Here is a 15716-nt window from a genome sequence, read left to right as displayed (position 1 = left end):
AAAAAAAAAGTAGGAGTGTGGACTGAGGGACAAAACAGGGCTAAATGGGTCTCTTCCCTCCACCCGGGAACCCAGACAAGGCCCCTAGCAGAGGTGAGGAGTCCAGGGCCCTGGCACCCAGGGCTGGCAGGGGCCTTGCTTTCAATCGTCCACCTGTATCTCTTCATCTGATAAGTGGGGCTCAGAGTCAGGCCCTGTAGGGCCAGGGTCAGGGCTTGAAGCGCTGTCTGGCAGTGCCAGGTGGCACAGGACTCCCGGAGACAACGCGCACAGGGAGGCCACGTCCGCGCGCATCTCCTCCACATCTCGCTTGAGCTTGGCGCGACGGTTCTGGAACCAAGTGACCACTTGCGCATTGGCCAGGCCCAGCCGCGCGGCCAGTCCGTCGCGCTCCGACGGTGCCAAGTACTTCTGGAAGACGAATCGCCGCTCCAGCTCCAGCACCTGCTGTGCAGTGAACGCTGTCCGCGACTTGCGGCGTCTCCGGACACCAGCGCCAGGACCCGGCGGCGCCTCTGGGGCGCCTCTGCCTGCACGGATAGAACGGAAATGTCAGCCTCCAGTTTTGGAGGAGCTGTGGTCTGGGCGGAAAAGCTAGGGTCGCAGGGCTCAAGCAGGTGTGGGGGAGGACCAGCACCACGATCCCTATACACCGGGTCAGGTCAGGGATTCGAAGAGCAGCAGCCTCTGGAAGAGGTGAGATGAGGTTGCTCATGCAGGGGAGTGGGTGGGACTGATCAGAGGAGATCTGGTGCAGGGGTCAAGGCCGTTTGGAGAAGATCCTCCGACGGCTTTTGGAGCTCCAAGTTGCGTGTGGTGGTAGGTTAGAGGCTAGATTGAGGTCGCGTGACCCACCCGGCCTGGTGGCCATATAAAGCCCTCTGTTTATTTGTCCTTAAAAACACCAGTTCCCTCTCCGGGAGCCAAAAAGGGATACAGTGGGAGCATAGGGAGGGAAGGGAGGTAGAGAGAGGCGGTTTCTGTGCCCAATGCAGCTGCAAGGACCTTCTTGGACAAGGCTCTAGAAGTGACCGGCTGGGGCTGGGCTGGGGCTGGAGCTGGGTGGTCGAGAGGTCTCTGGAGCTTTCTGCCTCGTCCTAGCCCTGCCTTACTCGTTTCTTGCCTACGGCTCAAGCCTTTTGTCTCCTCCGCGGCCTGTCTGGGTCGCGATTGTCCCGCGTACAGCGAACGCACCAGCCCAGCCGGTCCCCTAGATTCTTTCCAGCCTGGCGATACCCCGCGGCGCTGGCGACCCCCCTCGAGCCGCTGCAAGGTCTAGGAACTAAGACTGGAGAGTTGCGGGGGCCTGAGATGCAACTCTTGACACCTGGGCAGAGGGCAGGACTGGGTAAAAAACGATCGGCCAGGGTTGGACAAAACTTTGTGACGGGGGGGGGGGGGGGGGACGGGGACAGACAGACAGAGAGAGAGACACAGAGAGAGACACAGAGAGCGACAGAGACACAGAGACACAGACAGAGACAGCGACAGAGAGGGAGAAAGAACTAAATTCAAGTCTGCGACTTTGCAGGCGTTGTACCTTCAGAAGGCTGCAGAGCGCGCGGGTCACGGCCCAGGAACGTTTTACTAGTCAGCTCCTCCAGCGCGTACAGTGGCGACGCGGGATCAGGACTGGCCTCGGGAAGCGGTGGCGCAGAAGGTGCTCGGGGAACCATGCTCGGGCCTAGGATGTCTGCGATGCTGAAGGGTGTCCGGCGTTGGCGTCCAGAGTTCATGGCAAGCCGGGTTGTCACGGTTCCGCCTCCCGCTGCTCTTGGCTCCACAACCTCCTCGGGCCCCCAACCCTCAGCTTCCGATCTGGGCCCCCTGCCTCGGATCCGCCCCCAAGAGCTGGGTTGGAGCCCCATGTCCCCTCCTTCTGCACCCCCACCTCCCTCCAAGGGCCGCGGTGAGTCTGGAGCCCGAAGGTGTCCTGGCAACCTTAGTTCTTCTGTGTCTTGGAGAGAAGCCGGTGGCTTCTGGCTTTGAGGTATAGCTCTGTGCACATTCAAACTGGGCTTCCTTTACTGGATTCTGCCGGCTGCTTGGCTCCCCGCAAACGCTCTGGCTCATAAACTCCTGGGCAATAAAATTGCTTTCCCTGGCCCCAAGGGCTGGGGATTTGCAGAGTACTTAGAAACAGGATTCAAGGCTGATTATGTTAGGATCCTGGGCCTTAGCTAGGAACTCAGTATCCTAACTTGGCCTAATCTTCCCCACCCAGCCCCAGGAAACGGTCTTAAAGAGAACATGGAGGCTGGAAATGGTTGGTACAGTGTGGGGGGTCCGGGATCAAGACTTGGGAGAGCCTGGCCTAGTGGAAGACTGTCATAAAAAGATACCACAAGGAATGGAGCAGGTGAGTCTGCCATGTTGGAGCCTAGAGGTCCCAGTAAGTTAAAACACACACACACACACACACACACACACACACACACACACACACACACACACAAAGCTTCCAGAGACCTGGGCTGGCCCTCCCGGGGTCCCTTGCTCCCAAGGACTGGTCTCCACAGAGAACCTGCTCTTCTTCTTGGCTTACCAGTGGGTCTGCCTGTCATTTTATTAAGCTCTTATATTTCAGGTGTGGTGTCGCTGTGGGGTCACTCTCCAGGGAAGACTAACTGAAGAGCAGACCTCACAGACCCAGCCAGATCACGAGGCAGGCAGCACTGGTAACCCCGACGCCAGCTCTGAGGTCTGGTCTGCTCCTTGTCTTTGGTATTCTCCATCTCCTTCTCCCCCACATTTATTCTCACCCGAGTTAGCACTCCATGGTCATCTTGAGTTGAAATAAGGCAGCTCTGGGACAGTGAAGCTGGGTAGTGAGGCTGGACGGGCCCGGGTTCTCTTTCTACTGTGTCCGCCTCACATACATAGCTGAAGGCTTCACAGCTTATAGCCATAGAAACCCAGCTATTCCCAAAGGGCATGCCTATGTTCTTTTTAAGTTGTATTATTATTATTATTATTATTATTATTATTATTATTATTATTATTATTATCATCATTGAGTTAGAATCTCACTGTGTAGCCCTGGCTGTCCTGGAGCTTACTATATAGGCTAGGCTGGTCTCAAACTTCTCTGAGACTAAAGGTGTATGCCACCATACATGGCTTTTAGTTTTAATTAATTTATTTATGATTGAGCTAGGGTTTGTCTCAGTATGTAACCCAGGCTCTGCTCAAACTCAAAGCAATCCTCCTGGCTCAGTCTTCTGTGGAGTGAGCCACTGTGCTGAGCCAAAACTAGTATTCTGTCTGTTTGTTTGTTTGGTTTTGTTGACAGTCAAGTGAAAAACCAGAAGAGTCCCTCCCTCCCCTGGACTGTTCCCCATACCACCTTCCCTGTAGTCCTCTGCAGCTCCGTATTATTTATTCAGTGCCCACTTGTCTATTCCCTGGGGCAAGTGTAACTTAGAGGTGGGGTGCCCCAAATAGGACTTAGGAGATTCTGGGAACCTGGGCCAAAAGTTCCTTGACAATAGGCCACTTCCCTTGATAGTCCGAGGGGTGTCTTTCCCACAAAGGGTTCCCTCTGATGGCACCCCCAGACTTCAGGCATCCAGATCCTCCTGGAAGCCCAGGGGATGCTCTGGATGCAGTGAGCCACTGCGGGGTCAGAGAGCAGAGCCGGCCCGATGGAAAGCTGAGCTGCTTCAGAACCTTGTTAATTGGTTATTAATGGAGGGGGTGGGGAGGGCAGTACAGAGCCTCTGCTGCGGGCCTCGGGCCTCAGCACAGTCCTTGTGGTTTCACTTAATCTGCAATTAAAGCAGATCCCAGGAGGCAGGAGGGACCGCCCTACCACATCCCAGACCCGTCACCCAGAAGACACTGCAGCCTCTCCTCACATATCCATTATGTGGCTTTTATGTCCTTTTTACCTCTGCTCTCAATTACTCCTGTGTGTGTGTGTGAGGAGTGTGGGGCTCTCCTGAGGGGCTTTGCCTTCCTCCCCGTCCACCTCGACTGCCTACCGGCCTCCCACCAGCAGATGGGCTCCAGGAACGGATGGGATGGTCCTCAGACACAAGTTTGGGGGAGAAAGAGAGGCGGAGAGGTTAAAGGGAAGATGTCTCAACGTCAGAGACTAAGGACATCTCAGTGCCTAGGGACTAGTGCAGACTATCCTGGGGCCATTGAGGGGGGCTTCTCCTGGTTAAGCATCTGGAACATGAGCTGGGAAGAAACCAGATCCACAGAGGGGGACCGGAGGAGGGTGAGTGATTAATGAGGGCTAGGAAGAGATTAAACCTGAGTTCTGGGCTTGAGGGGAGCGCTTAGCCAGAGCTACATAGTGAGACCCTGTTTCAACAACAGTATTTTCAGAGGCTGGGGATATAGGTCAGTTGGTAGAGGACTAACCCAGCACACACACAAAACGGAAAAGGAAAAGAAAGAAAAACCAAGCAAGGTGTGTGGGAGAGGTCCCTCTGTCTCTGGGTTGTTTTCTTTGGGGGGCTAGAGTTAAAACAAGGTCTTTCAGATAGCCCAGGGTGGCCTAGAACTCACAGAAATTCTCTTGCCTCAACCTCAGAGCCGCTTGCACTCAGCTTGGGGCAATTTTCTTTTCCAGGTTGTGTATCTAAGTGGTAACCAGACCCATTGGGTTCGCACACACACACACACACACACACACACCCGCCTCCCAGAGAAGGATTGTTGTGATATCCCAATATGAGATGCGAATGACCTCGGGGTCAAGGTGGAAAAAGGGAGTCTGCAGCTGCGCCGCATCAGCAGCTACTGGAGATGCACTCCGCTGACAGGATGAAGGGTGTTGCAACCACGGACCATCAACCAGCCAGACTCAAATCTTAGCACCTTCAGCTGTCCTGAGCCGCAAAGCAAAGGCCGCATCTCCAGGCGTGGGTGCTCAGGACTCCTGAGCTAGGAACCCCTAGTCTTCAGGCTGGACTTAATTAAAACAAAACAAAAACATTTAGAGCGAGGGGGCGAGTAGGGGAGGGGCACGCGATTTCACGGATACAAGCTGCTCTCTGACGTTTTAAATTTTATTTAAAAAAAATATGCTGCCAGTGGCGCACACCTTTAATCCCAGCACTCGGGAGGCAGAGGGAGGCGGATCTCTGTGAGTTCAGCCTGGTCTACAGAGCGAGATTCAGGACAGGCACTTAAAACTACAGAGAGAAACCTTGTCTGGAAAAACCAAACCAAAACAAAAAACCGACTTTGTATTTTGATCATATTCAACCCCAGTTCCTCTGATTTCTTTTTGTTGCTGAGCTGCTGCAAGAGCGCGCACCTTCGCAGAAGGCGGGTCGGGGAGGGGGTCGGGGGTGGGGAGGGAGACAGGACACACGCAGACTGCAGTCTACCTCCCACAGTGCTAGCTTAGCAGCCCTCCTCCTTGCTCCTGCCCAGCCCTCCATGAGAAACTCACGGGCGGGCCGTACAAACCCTTGAGAACACCCAGGGTGCCGCAAGCTTGCAGACTTTAGATCCGGAAGGTAGTGGGAGAACACTATCTGGATATTTAATCCACCCGAGCTGCTGTTGAGGTCATCTTCTGGGAACAGCTGTTCTGCATGGGGGAGGGGTCCCCGGAGGAGGTGAGGCTGTTGTCCACCCCTCCCCACCCAGATCCCTGTCGTCTGCCTCAAACACAAAAGCACTTTTTATTGTTGGAGACGGCTCACTTTGTACTCCATCCAGGCTAGCACAGAACTCTTGGTAATACTCCTGCCTCAACTTCCCCAATGTTGGAATTTATAAACAAGAGTCACCTTGGCCTAGCTCATCTTTTGCAATACTTTTGCCTTGGCCCTATATTCTCTATGTGTCCCAAGTGACTTGGTAAGGTTTCCAGACAATATAACGAAAGTGGACAGGTTCCAGATGCAAGCTTAGGCTTTCTTAGCTCATGTGGCTTATATTCATTGCCAGCCTTCCAACCTTAGCTACATACCGAGACCTCCTTGAATTCCAGAAGTCAGCCTTCAAGTCATCACGGTTTTTGACTTTACAATCAGGAACCCCCAAAACTTACAGTCTGCTCATTGGGGCTCATCCCAGATTGACAGCAGCCTGAGGCTTCCTCCAGAATGTCCTGGTTGTGAATAGAGGGTTTCTTTAGCAGCCCTAGCTGTCCTGTAGACCAGGCTGGGCTCAGACTCTGCCTCCTGAGTGCTGGGACTAAAGGGGACCACCTATGCTTGCTTGCTTGGTTTTGCTTTTTTTCTTCCTTTGGGTGGGGGACACTTTCTGACTCTCCTACATAGCTATCCATAGAACCAGGCACACCCCTCTTCCATGAAGCTCCTTTCCCCACCTTAAAGCTCCTTTGGTGTCTTGTACCTGGGCCCCCTCTCAACTCCCCTTTCCCATCTCCGCTTCACTGACTCCCCATCCTAGCTGCCTCTGTAGACATCTGCCCTGGGCTCAGGTCTGCCCACTAGAAGCCATTTGTGGGGTCTTTTTCTTGTCTCATTTCCCAGGCTGCAGAACCAGATGCAATTATTTGGATTTTTTTCCTTAAATATTACTCTTCCTCCTCTTCAGCCCTGTAGTGGCCACACATCCTCCTCTCTTGACGTGATCGGTGACATTTCCACTGAGGCTGGGACCATATACTGCAGCCCACGAGGACGGCAAGAGCTGCCATCTAGACAGCCTTCCCTCACCAAAAAGGCCAGGTTTCAGTTCACTGAGGGCCTCTACCCTTCTCCTTGGGCAAATCACTGAAGACATTTGGTAGATGGAGGAGCCGGGAGACTGCTGAGGAACCAGGAAACAGGCCAAAGCTTGAGTGTTCAGTGAGTGGTTAAGGAAGGTGAAAAATGCTTTTTAAAAGCTTTTATTTCAAAAAATAAAGACACAGTTAATTTCACATAAATATCTGGGGAGGGGTGGGGAGGGGTGGAAGCAGGACTGGCCCCTACCTCCTCTTCTCTTTCACACTGTACTGTAAAAGCAAAGGAGACGGCTATGGAGAGAAGGGAAGAGAACGTGAGTGGGCTGCGGCATCTGCAGGGCCCTCAGCCCACCGCACCTGGCACCTGGCACCTGGCACCTGGCTTACCTTGCCGAACCAGCGGGACAGCCAGAGCTGCTTCATTGTCATGTGGTCAGGGAGAACTTCATTGTCAAAAAGGAGCTGTACCTAAGGGGGCGAAGGGGCGGGGGAGCTGTCTCAGGAGGACTAGGCAGACTCCCCGGACTCTGTCCCGTGTGTGTTATGTAGCATGTACATTGTGTGTGTTTATGCAGTATGTGCAGTATGTATGTATGCTCGCATGTACATTGTGTGTGTTTATGTAGTATGTATGTATGCTCGCATGTACATTGTGTGTGTTTATATAGTATGTATGTATGCTCACAAGTACATTGTGTGTGTTTATGTAGTATGTATATATGCTCGCATGTACATTGTGTGTGTTTATGTAGTATGTATGTATGCTCGCAAGTACATTGTGTATGTTTATGCAGTATGTATGTATGCTCGCATGTACATTGTGTGTGTTTATGTCTGAGGAGGCCAGAGAACAGCTCTGGGGTTTTTCCTCAGGCTCCATCCACCTTTTTTCTTTTCTGAGACAGATTCTCTCACTGGCCCGACTCATCAAGTAGGGCAGGCTAGCCCCGACGCCGGTGCCGGGACTACAGGCACTACCTCACTAGGCTGGTTTTGTTTTAGGTCTGGGGATTGAACTCTGGTCCTGGTGCTTACAAGGCAAGGACTTTACCCACTAGTCTGTCTCCCGCCTTTTTTTTTTTTTTTTTTTTTTTTCATTTCTGAAGACAAGGTCTTACTTTGGACCCCAGACTGGCCTGGAATTCACTATATAGCTTGGGCTAACCTTGAACTTGAAGTAATCTTCCTGTCTCAGCTTCCTTCCAGGCACAAGCCACCAAGCCAGACATGTCCCTCCCCTTTCAACATCTTGTTCTCCAAATAACACAGTGGGTCTACTCACATAAATACCACAGTGGGTCTACTCACTCACATAAATACCACAGTTTGTCTACTCACAGAAATACCACAGTGGGTCTACTCACATGTTGTGGATTTAGCATTAGGCGGTGACACAGAACCCTTCGGAGATGGCGAACCTCAGCTCTAACAGAGCACCGGACATATTTGTTCTAGGAGCAGGGAAGGGGGGAAGAGGACAGGTGTGTGAGGACAGGGTTGCTGGTACTTCTCTTTCAAAGAGGCCTCCCCACCTCAGCCCCTCTCACCTGAAGGACATTTTTATTCTTGTCTTTGCCAGAACTGGATGGAAACAGAAACAAGTTAGAGGATCCCGTTTTTCCCTCTCTCCCACCTAGATCCATAGTCCATTTCCATCAAGGGGACAGACACTCCCTCGCCCCTCAGCTGACTCTGGGTCACCAGCACTATCACTTCATGCAACCTCTGACCCGCCCCTCACCTCAGCCGCTCCAGGCAGAGGCTCAGCTGCTCGTCATAGCGGTAGTAGTGGGCTTTGGAGTGGTCAAAGCTGCTGAAAGGGAGGCCAAGGTTGCTCAGGGCCGGCTCTGAGAAAAAGTAGACACCGAGGAGGCTGGGACAGGTTCCGAACCCTCTTCCCCAGAGAGCAAAACTGGGCAGAAGAAATGCCCTGAAGACGTTACTTGACACCCCCCGCCCCTTTCCCCAAATGACCACCAAGGACATACCTTCCCCACTGGGCTGGGAGACTCTGTCCAAGCCCCGGGACTGATAGAATTCCCGAATCCGTTTCTCTTCACCTAGGGAGGGGCGAAGGGCGGCCATATTAATTCTCTTTGTCCTGGCTGTTGACCTCTTTATCTAGATGGTTCCCAACAAAACCGTTTGTTCGCGTCCAGCTGCCACCCAGCACCGGCGTCAGGAGGGCCCCCCCCCCCAAACACAAGGTGGCCACTCACTGTCTTGCAAGCCTGGTACGAGCTTATACACTATGTCCTGCATGACCCGATCCAGCTTGAGGTTGAGCAGCGGCTGCGTCTCGTGGATCTTGATGTTGCACATGGGGCAGTACTTGCTGGTCTGCAGGTACTTCACGATACAACTTTTGCAGACTGCAAGAGGAGAAACGCGGCCGCTCAGCCCCTTTGGGGAACCCGACACACAGGGCGGGTGCGGAGTGGGGCAGACCGCACAAAAGAGGCTTGCAGGCGGTGGCGTGGTGAAGGACAGGGCGGGAGCCGGGACACTCACAGGTGTGGAGACACTCTGTGATGGTGGTGGCATCCACGAAGTAGCCGGCGCACAGGCAGCAAACGATGTGTTCGTTCAGGTCTTTGATCTTCACTCGGACCTCCTCCTGTGGACACACCCTCCTCGGTCACTCCTCACTCGCCTCCCGCACGCCCTGCCCACGTCACCTCTGCACTTCCCAGCTCCGGAGCGGTTCCTGTCACTGGGACTCGGCCCGAGGAGGTGGGGGTGGGGGTAGGGGTGGGGGGAGAGGAGCTCCCCCTCCGCCCAGCAGGGGGCTCCGCGCACAGCGGGTGCTCTCTTCTCCAGGGCTCGCCCGACCCTCCTTTCCCCAGGGAGACCAAACGCCGGCAATGACACAACGCGCAAGCGTCCTGGTCCAGCGTTTGGCAACCCGGTCGGTATCGCGCGTGCGTACCGCGCACCCCCACAGGCTGCGCAGGCGCACTGGGCGCCCGTCCCGCCACCGCCCGTCCTCTCGCCCGCTCGGGTTCGCACCGCTACCGGACCCCAGAAGTCAACCCGCCGCCCCTGCACCTCGTTCCGTAGCGGGTCCATCTTGTACACTGACTGGAGCTGGTTCCGAAGCCTCATCGCGATCGCAATCTGGCCCCCCTGAGGAGACGCCATCTTAAAGGCTGATCCCAGCCCGCCACTTCCGGTACCGCCTGCGGGGCGGGACTTGTCTCATAGCAACGAGGGCCTCAAACTCTCCGGATTGGCTAGTCTTCCGGCACACCCCGCCCTCACCCCCCTCTCTCTCTCTCCCGGTGTGCTCACCTGAGCCCGCTGGCCCCCCCCCTCCCCGCGGTCATTAGGGAGTGGGGGGCCGTGGAGCAGGGTCCCGGGATCGCACGCCCCCCACGGGCGTCCTTCCGACGGCACGCGCCGGACCTCTGGACCAACTTCAGGAGCTTGTGATGGATAGCCTGCGCCCTCCGAGGCCGGCCGATCGCCGCCCGCTGCTGCCCCGGAGAGTGGGCGTCCTGGGACGCGACCTCGCCCCAGACCCCGGGTCCTCACCGTGCAGCGCGACCCTGCTCGGCTGCGGCGTCCGCGCTGCGGATCTGCGTCCGGGTGGCGGGCCGCCTTCTCCGCTCCGCCGCGGGAGTTTCTCCCGGCTTCGCGAAGTCTCGGAGAGGGTGCCTTGGGCGGGGTGGGGAGGGAGAGACCCTCCGGGAACGTGGCACTCTTACCCCCCACTCTCTCCCTGCTGCCGGGGGTGGGGGGGAATAGGCCCTGGTTAATGATGATGATTTAATCATCGGCGCCTGCGGAGGCCTGGGATAGACTAATGCAGAGCAGATGCCGAAGGAGGAGGGGACGCTGACAGCGAAGATACTTGGGCAGCGAGTGCCTGCAGTAGCATAGGCCCAGGCCCGTACTGGGGGCGGACGCAGGGGTCCCCAGGACTGGTGCACTGTCATCACTGGGCTCTTACCACGATTTTTTAAACTCTGACGCGTTATTAGCACCGAGTACAATTGGAGATTGGAGCCAGAGGGGAGATACCACCTGGACATTGAAAGTGTGATGGAAATGGGAAAGAAAGGTAGTGTGGAGGGGAAACATGATCGAGAAAACAGAAGGTGTGGATTGGGAGTGGTAATAGAAGGAACGGGGGCCTAAAAGGGTTGGAATGATTAGATTGATGGCAACAGGTACTTGACAGAAAGGAGTGTGTGTGTGTTACCCCATGAATGGAATAAAATGTCCTCTTCAGAATGGAGTACATAACCAGCAAGAAAGTGTTAATGACTTGTTAATCAACTAATTACAGCTATGGTTTACCTCTCAGGGCCAAGCTACGGGCATCACATCCCGGGTCTTGACAGATTCTTCCTGTCCACCATTGCTTCCTCTTCAGTCCCTTCTTCCTACAGCATGGAAGAGTGATTCTGACCATAGCTTAGACAGAGCACAATGTTTTTGATGGATTTTCTTATTTAGAGTGTGGAGTTAGTTTAATGCGTATTTACATTTGTGGAGACCAGAGTATACACTTAAAAACTTGCAGTTTATTATAAATTAGATCTCCGGGTGGTGGCAGCGCACGCCTTTAATCCCAGCATTCGGGAGGTAGAGCCAGGTGGGTCTCTGTGAGTTCAAGGCCAGTCTGGTCTACAGAGCCAGATCCAGACATGCACCAAAACTACACAGAGAAACCCTGTCCCGGAAACAAAACAAACAAAACAAAACGGGCTGGAGAGATGGCTCAGCGGTTAGGAGCACTGGCTGTTTTTCCAGAGGACCCAGGTTCAATTCCCATCACCCGTATGGCAGCTCACACCGTCTCTAACTCCAGTTCCAGGGGATCTGACGCCTTCATACCAACACACATAAAATAAAGTTAAATAAATTATAATAAAATATAATAAATTAGCCTTCAAGAAAACTGTTGAAAAATAAATAATAAAGGCATAGTCCTGTAATCTCAGCACTTACAAGGTAGTGGCAGGGGGAATCATGAGTTCAGGGTCATCCTAGGCTATATAGCAATTTTGAGGCCAACCTCAAAGATATATATATATATTTGATTTTTCAAGACAGGGTTTCTCTGTGTAGCTTTGTGCCTTTCCTGGACCTCACTTGGTAGCCCAGGCTGGCCTCGAACTCACAGAGATCCACCTGCCTCTGCCTCCCGAGTGCTGGGATCAAAGGCGTGTGCCACCACCACCCAGCTTCAAACCTGGGATACAACAACAAAAACAAGCAATAACTAATCCATAAAATTAAAAAAAATAGATTGTTGAGCTGAGTGTGGTGATGCACACCTTTGACCCTAGCACTCAAGGCAGATCTCTGAGAGTGAGGCCAGCCAGGTCTACAGAGTGAGTTCCAGGATATTGAGGACTACCTAGAGGCTCTGTCTTGAAAAAAACCGAATAAAATAAATAAAAAATCAGATTCTTTTCTTTCCTTCTTCTGTTTAAGGTATTTTAGTAGCACTGGGGTTACAGCTCTGTAGTGGGGTGCTTGTCCCAGGTCATCCCTAGGAACACACACACACACACACACACACACACACACACACACACACACCTAGACAAACCCAGGGGCTGGAGAGACGGCTCAGATGCTCTTTCAGAGGACTTGGGCTTGCTTCACAGCACACATAAAAGGTTTCCGACAATCTCACTCCAGCTGTAGCTCCCATGCCCTTGTTTGGCCTCCACAGTCATTACACCATGTGTGTGGTACACATACATACATGTGCAAAACACTCATGCACATCATATAAATTTAAAAAACCAAAACAAACAAAAATTTAAACTTGATAGCTTCCCTTTTCAGTCAGAATAACAGCCTAACGCCTTGCATGGTTTCATGGTTTCTCCAGCCACACTGGGCTCCTCACTGTCTGTTCCATGAAAATACTAAAATGGGCTCTGCTTCGACACACTGGCCATCCACGCGTCCTCCTTCCTGTGGGTCTGCATGAAGCTCCTGTGTTCCTGCTGCACAAATATACATACTGTTCACTTGCCCTTTTCCTTCTTGCCGTGTTTTCACATTGTTAGCATTTATTTTGTTTTGTTGTGTTTTTTGAGACAGGGTCTCACTATGTAGCCCTGGCTGCCTGGAACTTACTAAGATTAAACTGGCTTTAAACTCAACAGAGATCCATTTGCCTCTCTCTGCCTTTCAAGTCCTGGGATTAAAGGCAATTGCCACCACACCAGGTTGTGGATCTTTTTCTTTAAATAAATAAATAAATAAATAAATAAATAAATAAATAAATAAATAAAGCTTGGGGCTGGAGGGATGGTCCAGTGGTTAAGAGTGCTTACTGCTCTTTCAGAGGACACAGGTTGGGGTTCCTCAGTTCCCAAGTCAGGCTGTTCACAACCACCTGTAACTCCAGTTCCAGGGGATCTGATGTTCTCTCCTGGCCTCCACGGGCTCTTACATGAATGTGGTGCACATAAACTCACACAGGCCTTGAAAAAAACCGAAAACTAAAATAAAAAATCAGATTCTTTTCTTTCCTCTTTCTGTTCAAGGTATTTTAGTAGCACTGGGGTTACAGCTCTGTAGTGGAGTGCTTGTCCCAGGTCATCCCTAGGATGCCCATAAATTAAAAAAAAATCTTTTAAAAATAACTTATTTTGTGTGTGTGCGCATGCACACTACAGTGAGTACACATGCATGCACATACATGTGTATGTATAGGCCAGAGGACAAACTCCAGTGCCTTAGGATCCTGGGAGGGGGGGCTCCTTGGTGATAAGGAAGGTCAGGCTGGCTGGCTAACAAGCCATGTGGCTCTCTTCTCACTACCACCCCAGTGCTTCCATACCAGGCTTTTTCACATGAACGCTGGGGGTTCAACTCAGATCCTCCCATTTGGGTAGCAATCGATCGTCTGAGCTATCTCCTGAGCCCCTCTCTTTTTTTTTATTCTTTCTTTCTTTTTTTAAACACTCCAGTATTGTTCCAGCCGACCTCAAACTTGTAATCTCCCTGCTTCAACCTCCTAAGGTAGAATTACAGGCACGCAACCCCCCCTACACACACACACACACACACACACATACATACACAAACACACACACACTATTATATCTCTTTATATATCATATGGATATAATATTTGTTTCTAATATTTTTCTAGTTTTTAATCTGACTTTTGCATTAGAATGTTAAGTTCTTCAGAGCCGGGTACCTCCTCCCTCTGCTATTCACATCTATATTTCCAGATCTGAGCACACAGCTGGTGTTAAAATATTCTGAAATGGCAGCTGGAGGGCCAGCTCAGCAGTTCAGAGCACTCACTGCTCTCGCCGAGGACATGAGATCGGTTCCCAGCACCCATGTCGGGCAGGTGCTCACAGCTACCTGTAACTCTAGCCTCAGGGGGATGCAACCCTCCTGGCCTCTAAGGGCTCTTGCACATATATAGTGCACATAAACTCAAGAAGGCAAACACACATGGATAGAAAATTTAAAGAAATCTATTTAAAATATTCTGAATGAAGAAATGAAAGAATGTAGGTGATGGTGACGACCAAGATTAAGGGTTTAACAATGGTAAGGAAGAACTGCAGCTGGAAATTAAACACATCTGTAATCCTAGCACCCGGAAGGTAGAAGCAGGAAGGTCAGAGTTCAAAGCCAGTCATGGCTACATAGTAAAGTCACAGCCTGAGCTACAGAAGACTCTGTCCAAAGGAGGAGGAGGAAGAGGAGGCGGCTGCATGTTAAACTTTAAAGGAAAGCATGGCGGAAGGAGGCAGCGAGGGACCGGCTGAGTAGGCCTGGGTAAGAGGAAGAATAGAACCTGTGAGAAGTGAGCATTTCCTCCGGCCTGTTGGACTTGAGGTGGCTTCAACAGAGATGGGTGGAGCTGGCCAGAAAGCTAGAACAGAAGCGAGACTGAGCCGAGGCTCAAATGTCAGGTGCCAATGCTGTGTGGGTGGGTGTGAGAAGTGAGACCACCGGGATGATGAAACCTGAACAGAGATGGGAAAGCCAAAGTCCGACTTCCGCAGCAGCAAAGCCAGTGGAGAACGGCTACAGACAGTCACATGATAAAACAGGCCTGGGGACGTAGCTCAGTAGTAGGGCACTTGCCTGGCATGCATGAGGCCCTGGGTTCAATCCCCAGTGCCCAAAACAAAACAAAAAATAAAAAGCAAAACAAAGCGCAATAGAAGCCGAAGGAAAGGACATCTCGAGGGTTGATGAGCTGGTCCAGCAGGTGAAGGAGATTGCTTCCAAGCCTGATGACCTAAGTTTGATCCCTGGGACCACAGGGTAGGACCACAGAATCAAGGTAGTCCTCTGACCTCCACATTCATACTGTGGTACATCTACACATACACACACACACACACACACACACAGAGAGAGAGAGAGAGAGAGAGAGAGAGAGAGAGAGAGAGAGAGAGAGAGAAGGAACATTAAAAAAAAAAAGAAATGTAGTCTTAGTGGGGTTTTGTTTGTTTGTTTGTTTTAAGGTAGAAAAGAAAATTCAAGAAATAATTGGTTGCTGGGTGTTCCTCAGAAGGCAGAGGCAGGTGGATTCCTGTGAGTTCCAGGCCAGCCTGGTCTACAGAATGAATCGCAGGCCCGCCAGGGCAACCTAGTGAGACCTGCCCCACCCCCACCCCCACCCCCCTGGAGTGCAAAAAAAAAAAGACGTGGTGCAGAAAAAACAGTGTCTACTGGGTGAACACAAAATTAGCTGAGGAGCAGGAACTGCGGGAGGCAACGGCCATGGAGAGAACTAGGGAAGAGGGAATGAAGATTTCACTCTAAGTCAGGCGAAGACTGTCCGAATGAGAAAGTCCCGAGGTAGCTGGGCATAGGAGGACGACACTGATGGCACACACGTGGTGACATAAGAGTTAGGGCCGCCCTGAAGAACAGTTAACATCAGGGAGGAAGGGAAGGGAAGGCGCTGAGATGGGGCACTCAGCTTCTGCCAGTGAACCAGACACTGAGCGGTAAACGGGTGGTGGTGCAAGCCCGTAAGCCCAGAGTCCGGGAGTTCAAGAGAGAAGGTCGGTCGTAGGTGGGAGAATTTACGACCAGCTTGGGC

At 52.2% G+C, this 15716-nt stretch overlaps 2 protein-coding genes across 2 annotated transcripts; both read right to left on the bottom strand.

The window, feature by feature from the left end:
- On the bottom strand, positions 1–2025 carry Lbx2 (ladybird homeobox 2). Its single transcript, XM_006994336.4, has 2 exons — positions 1541–2025; positions 1–530 (listed from the first exon to the last, which is right to left on the bottom strand). The coding sequence occupies exons 1-2, from the start codon at positions 1866–1868 to the stop codon at positions 142–144; spliced, it is 717 nt and encodes a 238-aa protein (XP_006994398.3). The 5' UTR covers positions 1869–2025; the 3' UTR covers positions 1–141.
- A 4782-nt stretch (positions 2026–6807) lies between these two features.
- Pcgf1 (polycomb group ring finger 1) lies at positions 6808–9859 on the bottom strand. The gene is made up of 9 exons (XM_006994335.4): positions 9710–9859; positions 9173–9278; positions 8881–9033; positions 8650–8721; positions 8403–8508; positions 8209–8242; positions 8026–8112; positions 7049–7129; positions 6808–6952 (listed from the first exon to the last, which is right to left on the bottom strand). Exons 1-9 carry the CDS (start codon positions 9800–9802, stop codon positions 6905–6907), a joined length of 780 nt encoding a protein of 259 aa, XP_006994397.1. The 5' UTR covers positions 9803–9859; the 3' UTR covers positions 6808–6904.
- Positions 9860–15716: the final 5857 nt, after the last annotated feature.

This window comes from Peromyscus maniculatus, chromosome 3 (assembly GCF_049852395.1).
Source record: "Peromyscus maniculatus bairdii isolate BWxNUB_F1_BW_parent chromosome 3, HU_Pman_BW_mat_3.1, whole genome shotgun sequence".
NCBI classification, from domain to species: domain Eukaryota; kingdom Metazoa; phylum Chordata; class Mammalia; order Rodentia; family Cricetidae; genus Peromyscus; species Peromyscus maniculatus.
This window is presented reverse-complemented; position numbering and strand designations above follow the sequence as displayed.

Coding starts and splice junctions, on each gene's coding strand:
- Lbx2 (XM_006994336.4), bottom strand. CDS start 1,868: ATGGGGCTCCAACCCAGCTCTTGGGGGCGGATCCGAGGCAGGGGGCCC. Junction 531..1,540: donor CGCTCTGCAGCCTTCTGAAG/GTACAACGCCTG, acceptor CTATCCGTGCAG/GCAGAGGCGCCCCAGAGGCG.
- Pcgf1 (XM_006994335.4), bottom strand. CDS start 9,802: ATGGCGTCTCCTCAGGGGGGCCAGATTGCGATCGCGATGAGGCTTCGG. Junction 7,130..8,025: donor TAATGCTAAATCCACAACAT/GTGAGTAGACCC, acceptor TCGCCCCCTTAG/GTACAGCTCCTTTTTGACAA. Junction 6,953..7,048: donor TGTCCCGCTGGTTCGGCAAG/GTAAGCCAGGTG, acceptor TTCTCTCCATAG/CCGTCTCCTTTGCTTTTACA.